This window comes from Callithrix jacchus, chromosome 12 (genome assembly GCF_049354715.1).
Source record: "Callithrix jacchus isolate 240 chromosome 12, calJac240_pri, whole genome shotgun sequence".
NCBI classification, from domain to species: Eukaryota; Metazoa; Chordata; class Mammalia; order Primates; family Cebidae; genus Callithrix; species Callithrix jacchus.
Window position 1 is genome coordinate 120,313,893 of NC_133513.1, and position 21,053 is coordinate 120,334,945.

The 21,053-nt window shown below is 46.6% G+C and overlaps 1 protein-coding gene across 4 annotated transcripts in view; it reads left to right on the forward strand.

Annotated features, from left to right (window-relative positions):
• DOCK1 (dedicator of cytokinesis 1) overlaps window positions 1–21,053 on the forward strand; it is a 543,687-nt gene that overhangs the window by 86,858 nt on the left and 435,776 nt on the right. For 2 of the 4 annotated variants that reach the window (XM_035269471.3, XM_035269473.3), the window contains exons 8-13: window positions 614–771; window positions 1,842–1,923; window positions 2,360–2,495; window positions 10,223–10,295; window positions 13,656–13,798; window positions 19,386–19,511. In XM_035269471.3, the coding sequence (XP_035125362.1) occupies window positions 614–771; window positions 1,842–1,923; window positions 2,360–2,495; window positions 10,223–10,295; window positions 13,656–13,798; window positions 19,386–19,511 (718 nt within the window). The remainder of the gene's footprint in view (window positions 1–613; window positions 772–1,841; window positions 1,924–2,359; window positions 2,496–10,222; window positions 10,296–13,655; window positions 13,799–19,385; window positions 19,512–21,053) is intronic. The other 2 variants (XM_035269472.3, XM_035269474.3) reach the window with 1 other exon arrangement.

Sequence of the window (21,053 nt, forward strand, 5' to 3'; positions counted from 1 at the left end):
GCTACACACTACACTTTTAAACAACCAGATCTTGTGAGAACGCACTCGCCACCATCAGAACAGCACTGAGGGAATGGTGCTAAACCATTCATGAACGATCCACCCACCTCCAACATTGAGGATTATTTACAATAGAACATAAGATTTGGGTGGGGAGCCATGTTCATGTATATAGAAATATTCAGAAATTGATTGACTAACTGAATTATCTGTTAATTTAGCAGGTATTTACTGATCATCTACTATGTACCAAATATTGAAGCCATAATGATGAATGAGACAGATGTCCTTGGAGGGTTTAGTCTAATGAGGGAAGCAAAAATTAAATAAGTAACTACACTTATCATTATTTTGATTTGTTGGTTGGACGCCGGAAAGTTCTGTATCTCTGAAAGATCTCAGCACAACAATTGCACAGGACATGAGTTTTTTGTCTGTTGTGTAAATGCATGACTTAGGAATGTGCAGGGGAGAGAAGAAAGTGACCGCACCAGTGGCTTTGCTGAGTTATGCCAATTAGTTATGTAGCTTTTCCATTCTGTAGGGAATAAAGAAAGCAAGCGTTAGTGATGAGTGTTGCTGGGGTTGACTTTCTATTTCCTTCCATTCACAGTCTCAAAAGCAGAACATAGATATTAACAGACAAGCCAAGTTTGCCGCAACGCCTTCTCTGGCCTTGTTTGTGAACCTCAAAAACGTGGTTTGTAAAATAGGAGAAGATGCTGAAGTCCTCATGTCTCTGTATGACCCTGTGGAGTCCAAATTCATCAGGTAGGTGACGTTTCTTGGCTGCCGTCTTTCCTCTTTGGTTAGTGTTAGGAAAATGGCATCAGAACCCCCAAAGCATCCCATTCGTGCCGAGAGGCCTTGGCTGCATGGCTGCTGGACACTAGCGAGCAGCTGAGCCAAGAGCTGGCTTGGACAGCGTGACGGCAGCCAGTGTGGGCGCTGGGTTAGCGTGAACCTTCTCGCATATAGATTGCTATTTGCTTGTAGAGTTATAACAATGGCAGGTACACTCTTGTCGTATCTTAAGAGTGTAGCTGAAGGTTGAAGTAATACTTTGTTTCCTAAGTTGTCTTCCTAAGATTTTACATATCCTGGTCCCTCAAATACCACTATTTCCTTTTTCAGAATGTGGTTTCTATGACTGCCATTTCCATGAATTTTGCCCTGTTGTTTTTTCTGCAAGGTGGTTGGCTGGAATGCATTATTTAGAATGGCGCCTGCCACATGCAGACTGTCAGTTAGTATTCGTTGAATAAAAATACTGTAAAGCTGTTATTCCTCCTCAGCCTTCAGTATAACTTTTTCTTTGCCCAGATGGAAAAATCGAGATTCAACTATGTGTGAATTGTGTTTGTGTGTCTGGGTATATGTTAAAACTGTAGTATCTTCGCTTGTAGTATTCAAAATTTGAAAATTAGTGGATGCATGATACAGAAAAATTTGAGTGGATTTTATTCTCACTTCTGTTGAAGACTTTGTTTCCTCTTGACATAGGATGCAATTTTTATTTTACAATGTATTCGGTCTGCCATAGGCTTTGAAATAAACATGCATCGTGCTGGATTTTATAGTATTGTCATTCTAAATGAACAAATAGGCTCTTAAAAAAGAAAACTTAGAAATGCCAAGACATCCCTCATTAAAACTTGCCAAGGTTTTTCTCCTGTGGGTGTTAATTGACGAGCAGCTGTATGTGATCTTTTTGACAGTTATAACCTCATAGTTGTCTGTATAGTGCACCTACATGGCATTAATTACGAAGCAGTGTGGATGTACATTTGGTACCCTGTTATTTGGAAAATTAACTTCCTTTTATTTCTCCCTTTTTCAAGTGAAAACTACCTGGTTCGCTGGTCCAGTTCTGGATTACCTAAAGACATAGACAGATTACATAATTTGCGAGCCGTGTTTACTGTAAGTGTACCCAAAGATGTTTAGTTGAATTGGCCACCATTCTAATGACTACTTTTAGTGATTTCTCTCTGCCTTCCTGCTGCACTTAGAATATGGGTCCCTGGGATGCCTGCAATACAGGTTAATTTAATATTACTAAGTAAGGTGCCTTTCCAGAAATCTTCTGACTCCCTAGCCACCCTTAGAATCGCTGCGACAAAGATTTACCCCATTACCATGGAATGCTCCTCTTAAACCTGTATCTCAAGCTCACTTAACAGTCAGTAAGTGACTGTTATTACCAGATTCCTTTTTGTCATAGGAATAACTGATTAAAGTGATAAAAACTGGTCTGAGAAAAGAGTCTCAATCCATTTTTTTTTTAACTGTCCTTTTCAGTGGAACTTGCATTGAATAATGGTTCTCCAAAATAATTTATGGAAACTAATATTTCTAGGACCTCGGAAGCAAAGACCTGAAAAGGGAGAAAATCAGTTTTGTCTGTCAGATTGTTCGAGTGGGTCGCATGGAGCTGAGGGACAACAACACCAGGAAGCTGACTTCGGGGTTGCGGCGACCTTTTGGAGTGGCTGGTAATCCATTTCTCTGTGTCTCCTTGAGAGGGTCAGATCATCACAGTTACTTTCAAAAGAACCACTGTTGAATGTTGATTGGACAGTGGGCAGCTTTGATTTATTATCTTTTCTGCTGGAGACAAAAGATATATTTATTGGTTATTTTCGTTGTGGCTTCAAGTTGACCTGCTAGGCTCAGGATGTTCTAGTCCACACGTTTCGGATATAAATCACGCATTTGGTTTTAAAGTGGATCCCATCTTTCGCTGGGTGAGACCCTGACCCATATTCTCATCTGTAGGGAAGCCAGTTGCTGGACATTTTCAGGTCTTGGTGATAGACATAAGAATAGATTTGTGCAGGACGGTCAGAGCGATGACGAGGAGGAAGCTGAGCAAGCTCTGAAAAGGACGAAGTTAGCTTCATGCTGGTGCTCTTCATCCACTGGGCTCGTGCTCTGTGATTTTTGGTGGCAGCATGAGGAACTGTGAAAGTCCAGTTATTTCTGTTGAGGAAAGATAAAGGCGTACCCAGGAAGTTCTAATTGGGTGATCTATTTCAGTGTTGCTGTTATTTTGCATAGTTTTGGGAAATGATTTTCTCTTTTTTATGGTTGCAGTGCAAGTTTATTACCTAGCACTCTGATATTATTTTATTTTATTTTTAATGATTTTTGGGATTCATATGAATATTTATGTGGGAAAAGTTCCTGATTTTTATTTTTTAATAGAGAATGGGGTCTCGCTATATTGCCCAGGCAGGTCTTGAACTCCTGGGCTCAAGCTATCCTCCTGCCTCTGCCTCCCTAAGAGCTGGGATTACAGGAGTGAGTCACATGCCCGGTGAAAAGTTCCTGATTCTTGACACACAGCTGGATTTTTTTTTTTTCTTTGAATAGCTGTGGAAGACATTCTTTGCCTTGGCTACGAGGAACCTCTGAACTTAGTCCATTTTTCCCTGCCTTTTAAATAAACATTACTTTTTGAAAAGTTTTAGGTTCAAGCAAAATTGACCAGGAAATACAGACAGTTCCTATATATTCCTCCTTCCTTCCCCCTGCCTCCCTATTATCAATATCCTCTATAGACTGGTGAACCACACTGACATATCATCCTGTGAAGTCCGTAGTGTACCTTAGTGTTCATTGTTGGTGTTGTGCCTTCTGTGAGTTTTGACAGCTGAATAATACCGTATATCCACCATTGCAATCTCTCACTGGGTAGCTTCACCATCCTAAAAGTCCTCTGTGCTCTGCCTGGAATTTTTTGAAAAATATTTCAAATTATTTAAATAAATGATTTACTACTTCATAAGGAGTAAGCAATACCAGTGATGCAGACATAATGAGAGCAGCGGATCAATTCAATTTACTTGAGTTCAGTATACCAGTGGAGCTAACTAACGGGTGTTCCAGTGATTTTAAGGGTGCGGTTTCCTTTCTGAAGTCCCCATGGCCTCGGACTGAGGAAATCCTTTTGCATTTTTATCTCTGACTTTTTGTCTTTAAGAGACAGTGTTTAACTCTGTCATCCGGGCTGTGTGTTCACAGCTCACTGCTGCCCTAAGCTCCTGGACTCAAGTTACCCTCCTGTTTCCGCCACTGGAGTAACTGGGACCACAGGCCCGTACCATCATGCCCTCATTTTCATCTCCTGTGACTCGAATCCATACTTGAAAATTGCCCCTCTATTTGTCAGCGCCTGTAGCATGTTTTACATGTAATCCAGTGTTATATTTAAAGAACCTATAATTTTCCAGGAATTCTTTTTTCTTCTCCACCTCTACGGTAGTTTCAAGAAAATCTTTAGCTTTGTCTCAGGCATAATTGGCTTCACTTGAGCAATCAGAGGAATCTTGGACAACACATGGAAGTCACTCCTCTTTTCAACACCAGAGCTACAGATGCTCTGGTTATTAGATTACAAGATGGATTATGTCATAAGTTCCTACAAATGTGTCCTTATATTTCTTAAAAAAGATGAAATCTAGACCACAGGCTGACAGTTTTTACCTTCTTTTGATTAAATTTTTTGGAATTTAAAAAATGTTGAATATTTTTCAGCTTTCGTTGGGTTGACGTTCCATGAAGGTGTAGGTACTGATGGATGGAGAGGGTGATGGGCACGGGCACAGCTGACATCCCTGTGGCCTTTTCCTGTTTCTTACATGCTCACATACACTTGCTTGGTGGGGTCTAGAGTTAGGTTGGGCCTCCCAGCTCCTGGAGTTCTCCATGAATTACAGAAGCCCCGGTTATTCACTGGGGCAGGGCAGGCAGCCTTGACACAGTTCCTTGTTTCTGGAGCCCCTACCTGGGTAGTGTTGGCGGAGACATCTGACTGTCGTCTGGTCCCTGGAATTTAGATCCCTGTCTGTGTGGCCACCGGGGACTTCTGCCTTGTCCCCTGATATCTGCTGATCACATAGACACTCCCAGTGGTCCCTGGTTCCTCCCATCTGGACTGGTCTCTGGTTCCTTCCTTTCCTGTCTCATGTCCCTGGTATCCATTGATATTGGGGCTTCTGAAAACCCACCTGGGGCCAAGTTCTAGCCTTGCCATCTTGCCTTCTGCCCGTGAATTCTCCAGAGTGTGGCCTCTCCCTGCTGCTCTGCTCTGACTGGCACATGGACCGTTCCCCCCTCTCTGTGGGTTGCAGAGATCATGTGTGAAGTGCTTCAGAGACACCCACAGGCATTTGTTTTCTTTTGTGGGAAGATTTCAGGCCTGCAGCTGTTCATGTTGGGTTTGCAGGTCCTCTGAGTTCTCTGTCCCTTCTGGTGTCACAGTTGCCCAGCAGTTGTTGGTTTGCCTGGCTCCACTGCACACCCTGGGTGGGGATGTCCTGTTCATCCCTCGGTCCCAAGCACTGAGCACTGAGCCTTTGTGGCCTCTGTGTTCATCCCAGAGGGGCCAGCCTTCCTAGACCTGCTCAGCTGTTGTGTGTGTCTGTACATAATAAGTAAGAACGTGGCTGGGCACAGTGGCTCACGCCTATAATCCCAGCACTGTGGGAGGCCTAGGTAGGCAGATCAAATGAGGTTAGGAGTTTGAGACCAGCCTGGCCAACATGGTAAAACCCCATCTCTATGAAAAATAAAAAAATTAGCTAGGCATAGGCATAGTGGTACATGATTGTAGTCCCAGCTACTCAGGAGACTGAGGGAGATGAATCACCTGAACCTGGGAGGTGGAGGTTGTGGTGAGCTGAGATCGTGTCACTGCAGAGTGAGACACTGTCTCAAAAAAAAAAAAAAAAAAGAGAAAAGGCCAGGTGTGGTGGCTCATGCCTGTAATCTCAGCACTTTGAGAGGCCAAGGCAGGCAGATAATGATATCAGGAGTTTGAGTCCAGTCTGGCCAACATGGTGAAACTCAGTCTCTGTTATATGTACAAAAAATTAGCCAGGTGTAGTGGTGCACCCCTATAATCCCAGCTACTCGGGAGGCTGAGGCAGGAGAATCGCTTGAACCTGGGAGGCAGAGGTTGCGGTGAGCCGAGATCACACCATTGCACTCCAGCCTGGGCCACAGAGTCAGATTCTGAGCCCCATCCCCCCCAAAAAAAATTGTTGTACAGACCCCACTCCTGTCCAGTTAAACCAGAATCTCTACTTTAACCTGAATCACTTGTTCATCACTATGGGCCTCTCAGTGACTGGCCGTTTGCTGCTACCAGACCACCTCCCCGCCCATCACATGGTGGCGTTCAACACGTCTGGAGAAATTTTGTTTAGTAGGACTTGCTTCTAACTTATTCAATGTGTCATCCAACCAGATGATCTCTTTGTTACTAAGAAAGGACAGTTGGCCGGGTGCAGTGGCTCACACCTGTAATCTCAGCACTTTGTGAAGCCAAAGTGGGTGGATTGCTTGACTGCAGCAGTTCCAGACCAGCCTGGGCAGTATGGTGAAACTACATCTGCCAAAAAAAAAAAAAATATTGTAAAAATTAACTGGGTTTGGTTGGGGTAGTCAAGGTAGGAGGATCGCCTGATCTTGGGAGGCTGAGGTTGCTGTGAACCATGATCGTACCACTGCACTCCAGCCTGAGTGACAGAGTGTCAAGAGATCGAGACCATCCTGGTCAACATGGTGAAACCCTGTCTCTACTGAAAATACAAAAAATTAGCTGGGCATGGTGGCGCGTGCCTGTAATCCCAGCTACTCAGGAGGCTGAGGCAGGAGAATTGCCTGAACCCAGGAGGCGGAGGTTGCGGTGAGCTCAGATTGCGCCATTGCACTCCAGCCTGGGTAACAAGCGCAAAACTCGGTCTCAAAAAAAAAAAAAAAAAAAAAATAGAAGAAAGAAGGGATAGAAGGGAAACTTCCCATATCTGAGAAGATTGATCAATATTTTGGTTATCGTATTCTACCTATTCGTATGCAGCTTCAGTTTCCACATGCAGATTTCATTTTGAGGCTTTCTTCAGAATGACTTCTGCATGTCTGTATCAACAGAGTTCAGTTCCTTAAAATGGGAAAAATGTTCACGGACCTTAAAGTCTACAGTTCTTAGTCTTTGGTTGAAAATAATGTGTCACATTTCTGTTTTTTAACCGTTTTATAATGTAACCTTTTCTATCTTTTTCTAAAGGTGGGTGGATTCTTTTCCTAAAAGCTAGAAAATCTAGAAAATTGTAAAAATAATGGAAGTTTTATGGAAAAGAAAACTGTGATTAAATAAATCCTCCATAGTTTTACATAGCCGGGGTCGTACCTCATGTTTATTCTAATACGTTTGTTTCTAAATTTTTTTTTCTGTGTGTGGCATATGATTTTTAAATACAGTATCACATTCTACAGTGTATTTGCTTATTTACTGATTGATTCTTCAGAGTTGTTTCCGTCCCTTTTTTGCCATCTTATCCATCTTTAGGTATGCAGTTCGGTAGTAAGTATGTTTGCATTGTGTATACTTTTATCTTTCTAACAAACCTAGCATTATGAACATGTGATTTTATTAAGTATTAAGTATTGTTCAAAACTTAGGCTTCTCACGGGCTGCAGTCTGGAGCCCGGTGACTCTAGCTAGTCCTTTGCTTTGGGCCGAGGGCGTCTTAGCCTTGCGGTGTAGTAGCTGCATGGGAGCATCCGGGGGCTTGAAGCTTCCCTCCTGTGCCTGTTTCCCGACAGCCGCTGCAGTGGAGTTGCTGACTCACAGGGTGCGGGGGTCCAGTTGCTGTGAGCAAGTCATCCTGATGCAGCCCCACCAGCAGGGCAGCTCTGTCGGCCCGTCTCCCCACGAGACGTTTCTCACCTCCCGCCTTCTGCTCTCCTGCCTATGCTGGCCCTGGGCCTCCATCTTGTCCTGATACCACTGCCTCCCTCCTCCTCCTGCCTTGGTATTCCAGCATCACGCGGTGCTGTCTGTCTACCCGGCCTCTCCCTCACACTGCTGCGCTGGCTTCAGCTGGACGCTGTCTCTTCACCATCCTCTTACCTGAATGTAGAGAGCCTGGGGTGGCTGTTTGGGGGAGTGTTGCCCCAAAGTCCTTTATTGCCTCCTGTGGTGTCAGGGACATCTTGTCCAAACTGCAGGGAGCACTTCCTCGTCCTGGGGCCGTGTGTAGAAGAGCAGTCAGGAACATGCCTGGGAAGCACGCGATGACCGGTGACGTCAAGTCCTTCTCCACGAAGCTCAGGATGGGTGCAGGACTCAGGCTTTTTTCCACCCACGGGTGCTCAGACTCTGCTTGCTTTTCCTGCTTCTTTGCTGCCTTCCTGCACATGGTCCTGCTGTGTTCCAGGGCTGGGCACTGGGGATGTGGCAAGGGAGTTCCAAGGTCAGCTGTTGAGATGAGTCTCATGGCAGAGAGGAGCTCTGCAGGCACCCAGGAATGCCACCCACCGCCCACTGGCATGTGAGGGCTGGCCTGCTCAGGTCGGGCGACCTTGGTTCTGGCCCATAGTGGGCAGCTGCCCAGATGCGTTTATTGAAGGATGCTGAACTGGTGGTCTCAGGCATCTCGGAAGAAGGTAAAAATGTGCATACTGCAGTCAGTCATGTGCGGATCAGTCACCCCCAGGAGTGCAGGAACCTGGAAGAGGCTTTTCCCAGGTCAAGTGAGGGCCCGTGTCTGGACCATGCATCTTCTGAGCAGCCGACATTTGATGTTCCAAGTTATTTGGGATTCTTTGATGTGTATCTGCAAACACAGCCTCAGGCTGTTGGCTCTTTGAGTCCCCTTGGTTCAGTGGATTGAGTGTGGGTGTCATCCCTTAGAATGCACTGCTGAGCTCCTTGGGTTCCACCACACCAAGCAAGGGATGAGAATGCTGCTTTTCTGGTTCTACATACCCCTCTCCTTTTTGGAGGGTGGTGGCGGTGGTGGTGGCAGAAAGCAAACTTTTCAATATAGGATTACTTGGATATTGGACAAAGTATATTTAGACTGATCCTCTTACGTGAACATAGAGACCCCGGGCCACCAAGAGACCCTCCTGGGGAAGGGTCTTGTGTGAAGAAAATAAACAAGGCATGTTCCTCTCTTTTCTTAAGTCCAGTGTGGTGGCTGAGCAACAGCAGAGGCAGGGAAAGTGTCCAGGGCTGTCTGGGGTTATTCTCGGATTTTCTTGCTCTGTCATGACTGAGCGCAAAAGGAATTTGTTTGAAAGGTAGACAGTATCTCTGGGTTAACCCCTGAATGCAATCAGGAGATGTCTTTTAACACAGAAACATTGCAAAGGATACTAGCCTTTCTTGCCATGCTAGCCAACCCAGACCCCCTGGGGGATGTGTTTGTGAAGGCAGTTTAATAAGATTGAAAGAGCTTGGGTCTTGGAGACTTTCTAGCTGTCAACTTTCAGCATGTTTGTTCATGCCTGTCTTCGAGCCTCAGTTTCTCAGCAGGATGGTAGGTAGCTCTGAGGATTTGCCTTGAAGTGTCCTCTTGAAAGAGCATTGACAGATACCAGCATGTGGTGGGTGATTGGGAAATGGTACCTACCTGTTCGCTTGATTGTTTGGGGTGATGCAAAAACGTGAGGCCTCAGAACAGGGCTGGCCAGCATGGTAACTGCTCGTCACATGTGACAAGTTAAATTTAAATGAAATGAATGAAATAAAAGTAAAATTTTTGTTTCTCCATCCCGCTTTCTACATTTTCTTTTTTTGTGTGGCAGGGTCTCACTCTGTCACCCAGGCTGGAGGGCAGTGGCATCATCTTGGCTTATTATAGCCTCCACTTCCTGGGCCCAAGCAAGCCTCCCATCTCAGTTTCCTGAGTCGCTGGGACTACAGGCACGTGCCACCACGTCCACGCCACCACACCTGGATAATTTTTGTAGTTTTTATAGAGATGGGGTTTTGTCATGTTGCCCAGGGTGGTCTCGAATGCCTGGATTCAAACAATCCACCCACCCTGGTTTCCTGAAGTTCTGGGATTACAGGCATGAGCCACTGCGCCCGGCCTATGCTTTCACATTTTCTTTGCTCATTATCATGGAACGTTTTCCATCTTTACAGAAAGTTCTATTGGACAAGGCAGCTCTAGGGTGACAGTTGGATAATAGGCAAAGGAAATTATTAAATGAAACTCTGCCATTTGCGTCCCAACTCCATTTGGGCCAGCATTTTCTGATAACTTAATTTGTCTTTCAGGCATGGAAATAATTTAGACTTGACTATGAAGAAACAGCTTTTGCTGTTGTTTGCCAGAAGATATTCTGATGTTCCTTTGTTTGTTTGTGTTCTGTGATTATAGCATTTAAGCCAAAACAATCTCTGTTCTCTTTTTGTCCCCAGTGATGGATGTCACAGATATAATAAATGGAAAAGTAGACGATGAAGATAAGCAGCATTTCATTCCCTTTCAGCCGTAAGTATGGAGCAATTCAAGTACTTAGCCAGATACCATGCGTGAAACATAGGCCTGTACTAATTATCTTTATAATTAAATCGATAAGCATAAGTAAGGATTGATTATTTTATAATTATAAAAAACCTCGTTAGTCACTGCTGTAGCACATGGAGTTTTTTGTAGCCATAGGAAGCTTGGGTCAAGGTTTGTTTATAGTCCTGGAAGGAGAAGATTTTACTTGTGATCATTGAATTGCTTTATCATATAGATGGCACAGAATTACAACTCTGCTCTGAGCCTGAACGTTTCTTTACATAATTGATTTATTCTAGTAGCTATTTGTATTTTCAAAACACAGTACTTTCAGATTCATGATAGGAGGTTGCTGTTTTTAAAATAGAAAACCAAATAAAATTATGATGAATTCTTTGGTAAAAGTGAGAAATAATGCTTTAAAGCATATAATCTCGCTGCTGATTTTTCTGTCTCGGTTTTTGCTCATAGAGGACCATATCTGTGCTGGTTTTTAGGCTTTCTTGAGTTCTGACCTGAAGTTGTTAAAGAGGCACAAAAGCTGAGAAAAAGCTCTTGGAGGAGATTCATTAAATTGATTATCTGATTTGTGGTAGAGCCCGTGGCACTGGTTGAAAGAATTGGCGTTTATCTCCCTGGTGATGGGAACAAGAGTGTGCCTCGATGATGGTCATTGGCCACTTACTGGCACTCCTACTCCTCAGACAGAGGGGGAAAGAAAAAGGAATCCAAATGTTGAGGTTAATTGTAAGAGACAGCTTCCTCCTGGGTGTGGGGCTGGGGGGTGTTGTCAGGGAAGAATCCATGGTAAGGGAAGTGGAATCCACCTGCCATAGTGTTCTGCATTTTTACTTTTCCCTCATTTTTATTCTTAATTGATTTCAGGCTCGAAACCCATTTTCAGATTTTAGAAATTTGACTGTTTTCAGCTGTTGGCTGAAGGGTTTAGGAGGCGGGTAGTAATTGGGTGGCTGAAGGAGCCTGTCCTTGTGGACCAGGAGATGTGAGGTTGGCCTCCCTCTGCCCCACGCTTCCTTGATGATGAACCACCACACTCACCCCCACCGGACTCATCTGGGACTTGAGTGCCACTGGCTAAGACAGGAAGAGTATGGCGTTCTTTGCAGGCAGGCGATCTGGTCAGATAGCATCCTAAGGCTTTTTGTACAGCTCAGTGGGAGATTTTTCTATCTTCTTGACATAGGAATAACAGAAACCCTGCGTTATTGAGCTTGGAGTCAGGGTTAGGTTATATGTATCTCACCATGCACAACAAAAGGCAAAGGTCACTTGTGGCTTAACTGCTTTAGGTTTACTCTCCTGTCCAGTATGTTAGCCATTAGCTCCATGTGACTATTTAAAATACTTAAAATGAGCCGGGTGCAGTGGCTCACGCCTGTAATCCCAGCACTTTGGGAGGCTGAGGTGGGCGGATCACCTGAGGTTAGGAGTTCGAGACCAGCCTGGCCAACGTGGCAAAACCCTGTCTTTACTAAAAATACAAAAATTAGCCAGGTGTAGTGGCAGGTGCCTGTAATCCCAACTACTCAGGAGGTCGAGGCACGAGAATTGCCTGAAGCCAGGAGGCAGAGGTTGCAGTGAGCCAAAATCACACCACTGCACTCCAACCTGGGCAATAGAGGGAGATTCCGTCTCAAAAAATTAATAATAATTAAAATGAAGTAGCATTAAACATTTAGTCTTCAGTCACATTAGTCCTATTTCAAGTGCGGCAGCAGGCGAGGCCTGTGGCTGCCATCCCGGGCAGCACATACACTGCACATTTCCAGAAAGCTCTGCTGGAAAAAGTTGTTTTGCAGTTCCACCCAGTGTAGAGAGTTTACAAGGCGAACACAGTGCTGCAGAATCTGGAAGTTTCCTTAGAAAACAAAGGTAATATTATCGTGGAACATGGGCAGATATTGAGGTGATAAATAAAATACACCTTTGTAAAATTATAATATTCAATTGCCTTGTTCTCTCATGAGAAATAATGCAGCCCCCTGCTGTTTTGAATGCTATGTTATATATTAGACCTCAGAGCTTCTCGATGCCCAGATGTACCACTAAGTTGAAATTACCTGCTAGTGTCCTCTGTGAAAAGTCAGAACGAAACAAACAAAACAACTTGAGGGGTTGTTTGAAAAGTCAGGGAGGTTATTAGTGAGTGGTGCATGAGTTGTGCTTTGCTGCCATCTTTTTCTATCTTGTAGTGGAATGTCCACTTGAAAAGTATATTATTCCGTGTGTAACTCTTACGTAATTTGTGACCCCGTGCTCCATTAAAGGAAGACTACTAGACAGATGAATATTTGCAGTGTTAGAAACAAAAGGACAGCATGATTTTTAATAGCAAAATAAGCAATGAAACCAGTTCTTTGGGAAATGTCATGCTAATGAAACTGTTTTTTGCTCCATTAAAACTGATTTATTGTCTCACAGGGTTGGTTTCAGGGAAGGAGGCACACTGCCCGTCTCCTTCCCTCTCTGGCTTTTTTAACGTGGTGAAGTAAATGACAACAGTCTTCAGTCCCCTCGAGTCATGTGGCTCAAGTGATGGATAGCACTGTCCTTGTTCCCAGGATTGATTTTAAACATGATGGCCGTGCTGTATATTTTCTTGCTCATTTCATAGCACCCTTTGCTATGCCACGTGGTATTTCTGTTTGGGTACGCTACCTGTTTGCAGCCAGTCTCTCATACAGCACAGCATCTGTGACAGGCTTCTGGTTCACGGGCCCCGAAAACACTGGTGGTCTGCACTCCTAATGGTGCCACACATGGGAATCGGCAGTGGTGTTCTCCAAAGACTGCCATTCTTCTCACAGTCATTTTAGGGTCTGTTGTACACATAGTTCAAGAGAGCAGAGTAGCAAGCTTCTGCAAGCAGTTAGGGTCTAGGAATTTTTTTAAATCTCGATTTTGCTTTTCCCTTTAGACCACCTGCCCCTTGACCTATGCTGTGTTCAGAATTATTGAAATTGGAGGAATGGCCATAAACATTCTTTGGGAGTAAATGCCTTTCAACCATGTGGCTTTCAGACAAGCTTCTTTTTTTAAACACAATTGTCTGGTGGAGACGCAGTGGAGGCCTGGTGCACGTTTATTTCCTGGGGAGAGGGTTGCCCTCGTTTACTCTACTTCCCTCTCGTGGTTCAGCATTTTCCTGATCAATGCTTTTCCCTGTTTCTCTTGTCACCTCTCCCATCCTCTGTCGTGCGTTGACTCATGATGCCTCTCCCTCACACTCGGTGACGATGATCTCTTATGTTCCCTTGTTACCGTGACCCATGGGTCTCTGTGCCCCTTTGTCTCCTGTGGTCTTGGTCGTCCCGTGCCCTCCAGGCTCGCGTTGGACGACGCCATTCGACACAAGCCGCTGAACATGTCATCCCGTTTTTCACCCAGGGTGGCAGGGGAGAATGACTTCCTTCAGACTGTTATAAACAAAGTCATCGCTGCCAAAGAAGTCAACCACAAGGGGCAGGGTACGTATCTTCCCGTTCCGTTTCTGTCCGTGTCCGTTTGCATGCGTTTGGGACGGTGCTGTCTGCGTTGTGTTTTGGTTTGACCTTGATCATGATGGCAGTGATGATGATGGCGATGACAGTGGCCGTACTGGCGTATGTGTGTGACGGTTGCTCCCGTGTACAGTGCCTGATGGCTTTCTTGCCAATCGACCACCTTTGTGAGCATTGCTGAGAGCCACCTTCTGGGTGGAGAGTGAGGTGGGATTTGATGTTTAGGGGAACGTGGAGGCGTAACTCCCTCTGCCCATGCTGTGTGCTAATCACTGCCTGTTCTGGGGCTCCCCTGGTGGTCCGCATAAGAAGGTGACTTCCTTTGTGCAGACTTGCTCCCCCGGGTTCTGTCATGTAAATGGTGTCTCCTCCCCCACACCCCGCTTCACACTCACCGTTTTTAATCCCGCACTGACACGTTTCTGAGCAGCTGACCTGCTGCTGGTAGAAGGAATGAATCAATCACCTCAGGCTGGTGACAGTTGGCACTTGGCTGGCCAGGAGGGCTGCCAAAAACAACTGTGACTGAGGCCCCGCCTCCAGCCCAAGGGGAAGTCACCTTCAGAACTTGACCGTCTCTGTCCCTGATCCATGCAGACTGTCTATACACACGGTAGAGCTTAGGTGACTAGGCCTGCTTCATTGTTCAGATACCTTAAGTCACTAGGCTTTTAAAAAACTATCATCTTGATTCATTTCCTCCTGTTCTAAAGGCGAATGTGAATTGAGCCCGAAGAATGGTAGAGAGAATGAGCCTTCCTAGGGCTCTGCAGGGACCTCCAACTTTCTTCTGGTGTGAACTGCCCCTGTCTCTGGCAAACAGTAGCGGAACAAAAACCCCAACCCAGAACATTAATGAGATGTGACCTCTGCCGACAGAGCAATTTTCAGCTGACCCAGGACCCATCTTCTCATAAATTAACAGCCCTCCCAATTTACACTTGAATTGAAAATCACAGGGAGGTCCAATTAGGGCTGTTTAGATTGGAGTCACACTCAGGCTGTGAGCACCAGGCGAAGGTTGCTGGCTGATCCTTCGGCGCTTCGAGCTGGGGCTGTCCTCAAATCTCCAGTTTCTTTTGCAGACATCAGAGTTTTGACGAACTTTTATTAGAGTCATTCAGGGAAAGTGGAGTTTGGTGTCAGGCCAGCAGGAAATCACTGGGAAAGAGGACCCGAAGCCTGCCTCTGCAAGGCTCACTGGTGTGTGGCCAAGATCTTTGAAGCTGGAGAACCTGGGGCTGATGCCAGGGGGCCCGGTTCCTTGAACTTCTGGGAAAAGTGGGCCTTTTCAAGTCACAGTGAGATCTGAGAACAGGGATAGTTTTGTCAAGGGGATCACTGGTGACTTCCTGAATCAGAATGCCCTTAGGCAACATGAGGACTGCACATTTACATTCAACCTGAATGTTTCTCCAGGGCCCACTCTGGGGTGGAATTCAGGTCAGAGGTGAGCCATGCTGCCAGCCAGTGCAGCCCCGCAGATCAGGACTGCAGGGCGCTGCCCCCTGGAGCTCACTTCATCCCCAGCAGCCCAGGCTTCACCTGATCCTTGCTTGTCTGTCAAGTGACGCTAGCAGTCCCAGGAGTGGGAGGGACGTGGAGGAGATACGCATCTCCAGAGAGAACTGCTGGGTCTGCTTGCCCTGTCTTTCTGCAGGTGCTGCCTGTCTCTTGAGCTCGGCCCTTGGCCTTGGCCTGGTTTTGGTTTGTGCCAACACGTTTCCTCGTCACAATAGACAAAATCCTGAATATTTAATCCAAATTATTCTGATCCCTGAACCCAGAGGTGTGGGCCATTTTCTGTGGACAGTGAATTCATGAGCACTCCAGACATCTGGTTCTATTGTTTGAGGTAGAATGTATGCTAATTCTCTTTGTTTTTAGTTATTCTGGTTAAGCAAATGTCAACCCAAAATGCACTTTTTTCTTTGGTGAAAATTGGCCTCATTTTCTCCTGTGAGAAAAGCATTCAAAACAGAGAGTAATCAGGAACATTTGATTTCCATTTGTAAAGTACATGGTAATAAATGTAATTGTGTCACTAATATATTAGTTTATGTATTAAGATATTTGAGCAGGTTGGTGTTTCTGAGAAAGCTGTTTGAGGCGCAGCATTACTAATATTAAGTGTTATTCAGTGTCCCATCTTTATCTCTTCACCTTTGATCTCTGTAAATAATGATCTCACCACATGCTGCAATCCTTCAAAGAGCATCCTTCTCTTAGATTCAGCCTGTGGACATTCATTCTCCAGGGAGGGTTAAGATGTGAGGAACTCGGCGCGGCGTCCCGGTGTTCCAGTGAAGGCCAGCTCCATGTCATCCATGGCGCTGGTTCCTCAGGCACTTCCGTCAGGATCTTGGCTTGGTTTGCTCTGTGGGAGGCCAGAGCCAGGGGTTAGGGTGAGGAAGTGCCTGGCCCTTTTCAGCTCTGTCTCCCTACCTGTTCCGTAGGTCCACAGCTGCTGTTAGCTCAGGGTGCTTTTGTGTGAATTAGAGAAAGGGGCCTGGTGAGCTGGGTGAGTCGGGAGCTACAGGCACTGCCAGGGCCGTGGCCTGGTGAGCGGGTGTAGGCCGGATTCAGTCCCACTTGCCTTTGCTTGGCAGTTGTCTAATGAAATGCACATTCTGGGCAATGGTGCATGTGTTCCTGTCTGGGTGCCATCCCGATACCTCTTTGGGGACTACCTTCCATTGGTGGTTCTTCCCTCCCTCAAACTCTCCCTCCCATCATTTGGAATTTCATCTCTTAAAGGAAAAAGAAAAAAAAATTTTAAAAAAGGAAAGAAAAGAAACGACAGGAAGCAGTCCTGCCCGGAGTAATACGTCTGTCTCTGTATTCGTGGACTCTCTCTGGTCTTCGTCTCCCGTTCGTCTTTACCCTTCTCCCTCCCAGCATTGGCCCTTTCCCTCACCTGCCTCCCTGCTTCCCCGTCTCCCGCCAGGAGCCCTGTGGTGGCACGGGCAACATTCCTTCCCAGTTTCCCATTTCCCCTCTAATCTCGGACGTCTCTGACCCCGTGTGAGCTCTCAAAGTGGGGCCTTCCTTGCCCTCTTTGGGACTCTTCTTTTCCTCCCCACTCTGAGCGCCTGCCTTTCAGGCAGCTCTGCCTGCCGCGGGTCCTCCTGTTCCAGGGCGTGGCACCCCCGGCACTTGCTAGTGGCTGTGCCTGCAAGGGGCTCCGTCTCTGCAAGCCGCGCCTCTTCCTACCCCAACTCCCCGTGGTTCTGCTGATGTGACCTCTACGCTGGTCCCCTTCCCCCACTCTCCACACTGGAGATTCTGTTCCGCCAGCCAGCTGGGTTCAGGCGGTGGCCTCCCTGCTGCAATTCCATCCCCACTGTGCTCTGTACTCCTGCCTACCTGTTCCCTGTAGCCACAGTATGAGGTCAGAGCCTGACACCTGTTCCTGATCCCCCCTATGGCTGCCTCTCATCCTTCAGATAGACTACAGTACCTACCACCCCAGCCTCCTGACTGTCTTCCCACAGTATCTGGGGGCTCCAACCCCCTGGGGATTCAGATGCACATAGACACAGACACAGAGACCCATACAGACCCAGACACACACACACACACACACACACACACACACGCACACGGAGATCCATGGGCCCACACACAGACACACGGAGACGCACACCGACAGACCCATGCACAGACACACACACAAACAGAGACACACACATGGACACAAAGACCCACACGGACACAGACACATGCACAGACACACACAGAGATACAGACACCACAAACACAGAAACAGGCACACACACAAACACACAGATACAGACACAAACACAGAGACAGACACCACAAACACACATCAGACACACACACAGATATAGAAACCACATATACACATACAGATACACACATAGATATAGACACCACAAACAGACACACACACACAGAGATACCTGTAGACACACAGACATAGATACAGACATGGATATAGACACAGACACGCACATAGACATCATTCACTCACACAGCTACCGATACACATGTAGACACAGATACAGAAACAGAGACGCAGAGCCACACACATACAGATAGATGCACATAGACATGACACACAGGGACACACACACATACAGAGACACACACAGGCAGACACATGGACACAGACACACACATGCATAGAGACACACAGACCCACAGGGACACAGACACACGCACAGACACACACACAGATACCTGTAGACACACAGACACAGATACAGACATGGATATAGACACAGACACGCACGCAGACATCATTCACTCACACAGCTACAGATACACACGTAGACACAGATAGAGAAACAGAGACGCAGAGCCACACACATACAGATAGATGCACGTAGACATGACACACAGAGACATACACACATACAGAGACACACACGGGCAGACACATGGACACAGACACACACACAGACACACATGCACAGAGACACACAGACCCACAGGGACACAGACACACACACAGACACACGCACAGCCACAGGCACGTGTGCACCCCCATGCTAGTAGCAGAAGTAAGGGCAGAGGATTTGATGTTCTGAGGGGCAGATGAAGCCCCACTGAGCTGAGTCGGGGGAAGCCAGCGGGCAGCCCCTTGAGGCCTCAGAGACAGAGCACCCCCATGTGCTGACTGATAGTGCCAGCCCCTTCCCGTCAGGGGAGACATATACCGTCACAGAAGACCGCTGAGGCCGAGCCCCTGCCTGCCCCCGCCTTTGACTTGTTGGAAGTGTCTGCCTTGTTCTCATGTACTGTTGCCTCCCATATGATTGCTACTCAGTATTTATACAAACCACAGTTCTCCGTCAGCCTTGCAGGGAGGAAGAGCCCAGGCACACGCTCTTACACATAGACCCCGGCAGGTTCACCGCACTCTTGCCAGGACACCCCAGGCATCTAGGCTTAGAGGCTTTGAAAGTCTTCATTTCTCCCTTGGGGAAAAGAGCTGAGAGCAGCCAGAGTAATTGTTCTCTTTAGCTGTGGTGCTGTGGCACAGTGGGCCTGGACTCACGGCTGCACCTGCATGGATGGGAGGGCTGGCCTGCTGGTGACCCTGCAGCCTGGTGCTCTGCTGCCTGCCTGGGTTGGCCACTTGAGACTTTGATGGGTTCTCGAAGCTGCGAATTCACCTCCAGAATCCTCCCCTGCCTTTGTCTTTCTTCGAAGACTAGAAAATGACAGACTTCTCCGCCCCCCTCCCAGAAAAAGGTGGCCTGGCTGTTTTATCTTAAATGTCTACCCACTGGACAGAGACATTGGCCCTTTGCGGCCCTCAGCAGAGCAGCAAGTGCACAGCGGCTGCAGATGTGCATTCAGCTGCCTGTGAGTCACCCTAGGGCAGGGCCGGCATCCCAGCTCGGCGGATGCACGCAGTCCCGACAGGCCCCTTTTGCCTTGCCCCTCTGTTTCTCATGTACCCACCTTTCTCTTGAGATGCTGAATTGTGAATTAAAAGTCTCTTGTTCATTGAAGTCGGTTTCGTAAACATTTTTTAAAATGCAGAGGATAAAATGGGACTGAATGGCATCCGTTGTTTTTCCAGGTTTGTGGGTAACATTGAAATTACTTCCTGGAGATATCCATCAGATCCGAAAAGAGTTTCCGCATTTGGTGGACAGGACCACAGCTGTGGCTCGCAAAACAGGGTTTCCGGAGATCATCATGCCGGGTAAGAACTGGCTCATTCAGGGCTTCTGAGCATGGCGTGGGGGTGGCAGGCCATACAGAAGGAAGGACGTGTGGGCAGCGTCATGTATGAGCTCAGCTCCTGGTAGGTGTCAGCACCAGCATGGTTGTGGATCATGGGGCTGTGACCGGAGTGGTGGAATACACCCCCTGACCCACTGTGCCCCTGGATGGATCAGCTCTCCCCAATTGCAAGGCTTGTGTGAGAGGGGTGTGGGCACCAGCGAATGTCTGGATAGACATCAGGTAGAAAGAAGGAAAGAGGTCAGAAAGGGAGCTGCCCAGTGAAGCCCACCTTAGGGGGAATGGCAGGGTTGGCTTCTCGCTTCATGGAAATGCCTGGACCTGCGCCCACTCAGCTGGTGTGAGTTATCCTGCTGGGATTGCTCCAGGAGCTCTACATCGTGAATTCCAAACCAACCAAACCAGTAACGAGATTTCCGTGTTAACATTAATCTCATATGGACATAATACTTTTCAGTATCCAAATAACGTTCATAATAATCTGATTTGATCTTCAAGAGATCTTGGGAAGCATGTTCATATATATGCCTTATATCCGTGTGAAACTTTTTGGTTTGCAAGTAATGCTTATGTGGCTTGGCTGGGCGTGGTGGTTCATGCCTGTAATTCTAGAACTTTGGGAGGCTGAGTTGGGGAATCACTTGAGCTCAGGATCTGGAGGCCATCCCGGGCAACATGGTGAAACCCCGTCTCTACAAAAAAATTTAAAAATCATCTGGCATGGTCCTGTCATCCCAGCTACTTGGCAGGCTGAGGTGGGAGAATCACTTGAACCTGGGTGGCAGAGAGGTTGCAGTGAGCATAGATCGTGCTACTGCACTCCAGCCTCGGTGACAGAGTGAGACTCTGTCTCAAAAAAACAACAACATAAACAAAACAAAAACCAAACACAAACAGAAAACTAACTTGAGCCACGTAAAGCTCTTGGAATCTACAAATTAGTGTCGAATTAATTCCCATCAAAATTAAACTGTAGCCAAACTTCGCTCAGCTAATGAGCCGTGGAAATGGGGACAAACTCCCCCCGTTCAACGTGGCCTCCTTTTATAGGCCTGCGCTGTCTCGCCGGGAGAGTGGTGGTTACTCAGTGTGCACGCAGTCTGAGTTGGTGCTTTGCTTACCTTAGTGCAGCTTCAAGACGTGTTCTTTCTACTCCTTCCGTCTTCCAGGGCTGTTGTGGGCCATTGAATGCTCTGTCTGGGAAATCCATAGGAAAGACATCTAATTTGGTTAGGCTAAATAATAGCTAGGCTTACCTGTACAGGAAGAAAAGCATGATGTGTAGTCAATTCTGAAGCGGTTGTTTGTGTGTGTCAAGTCTATATGCAGCAAATTAATTTAGGTTTATTAATGGCAGTGGACTAATTTTTGTACTTATTATTTGTATTTGCATTTGCAATGCAGATTTATAAATCAGGATGAAGTAATCAGCAATATGCATTTATCTTGGCGTCCTCAGGCTGTCCTCATGTTCAAAGGGAAACCCAGAACCTTTCAGCTA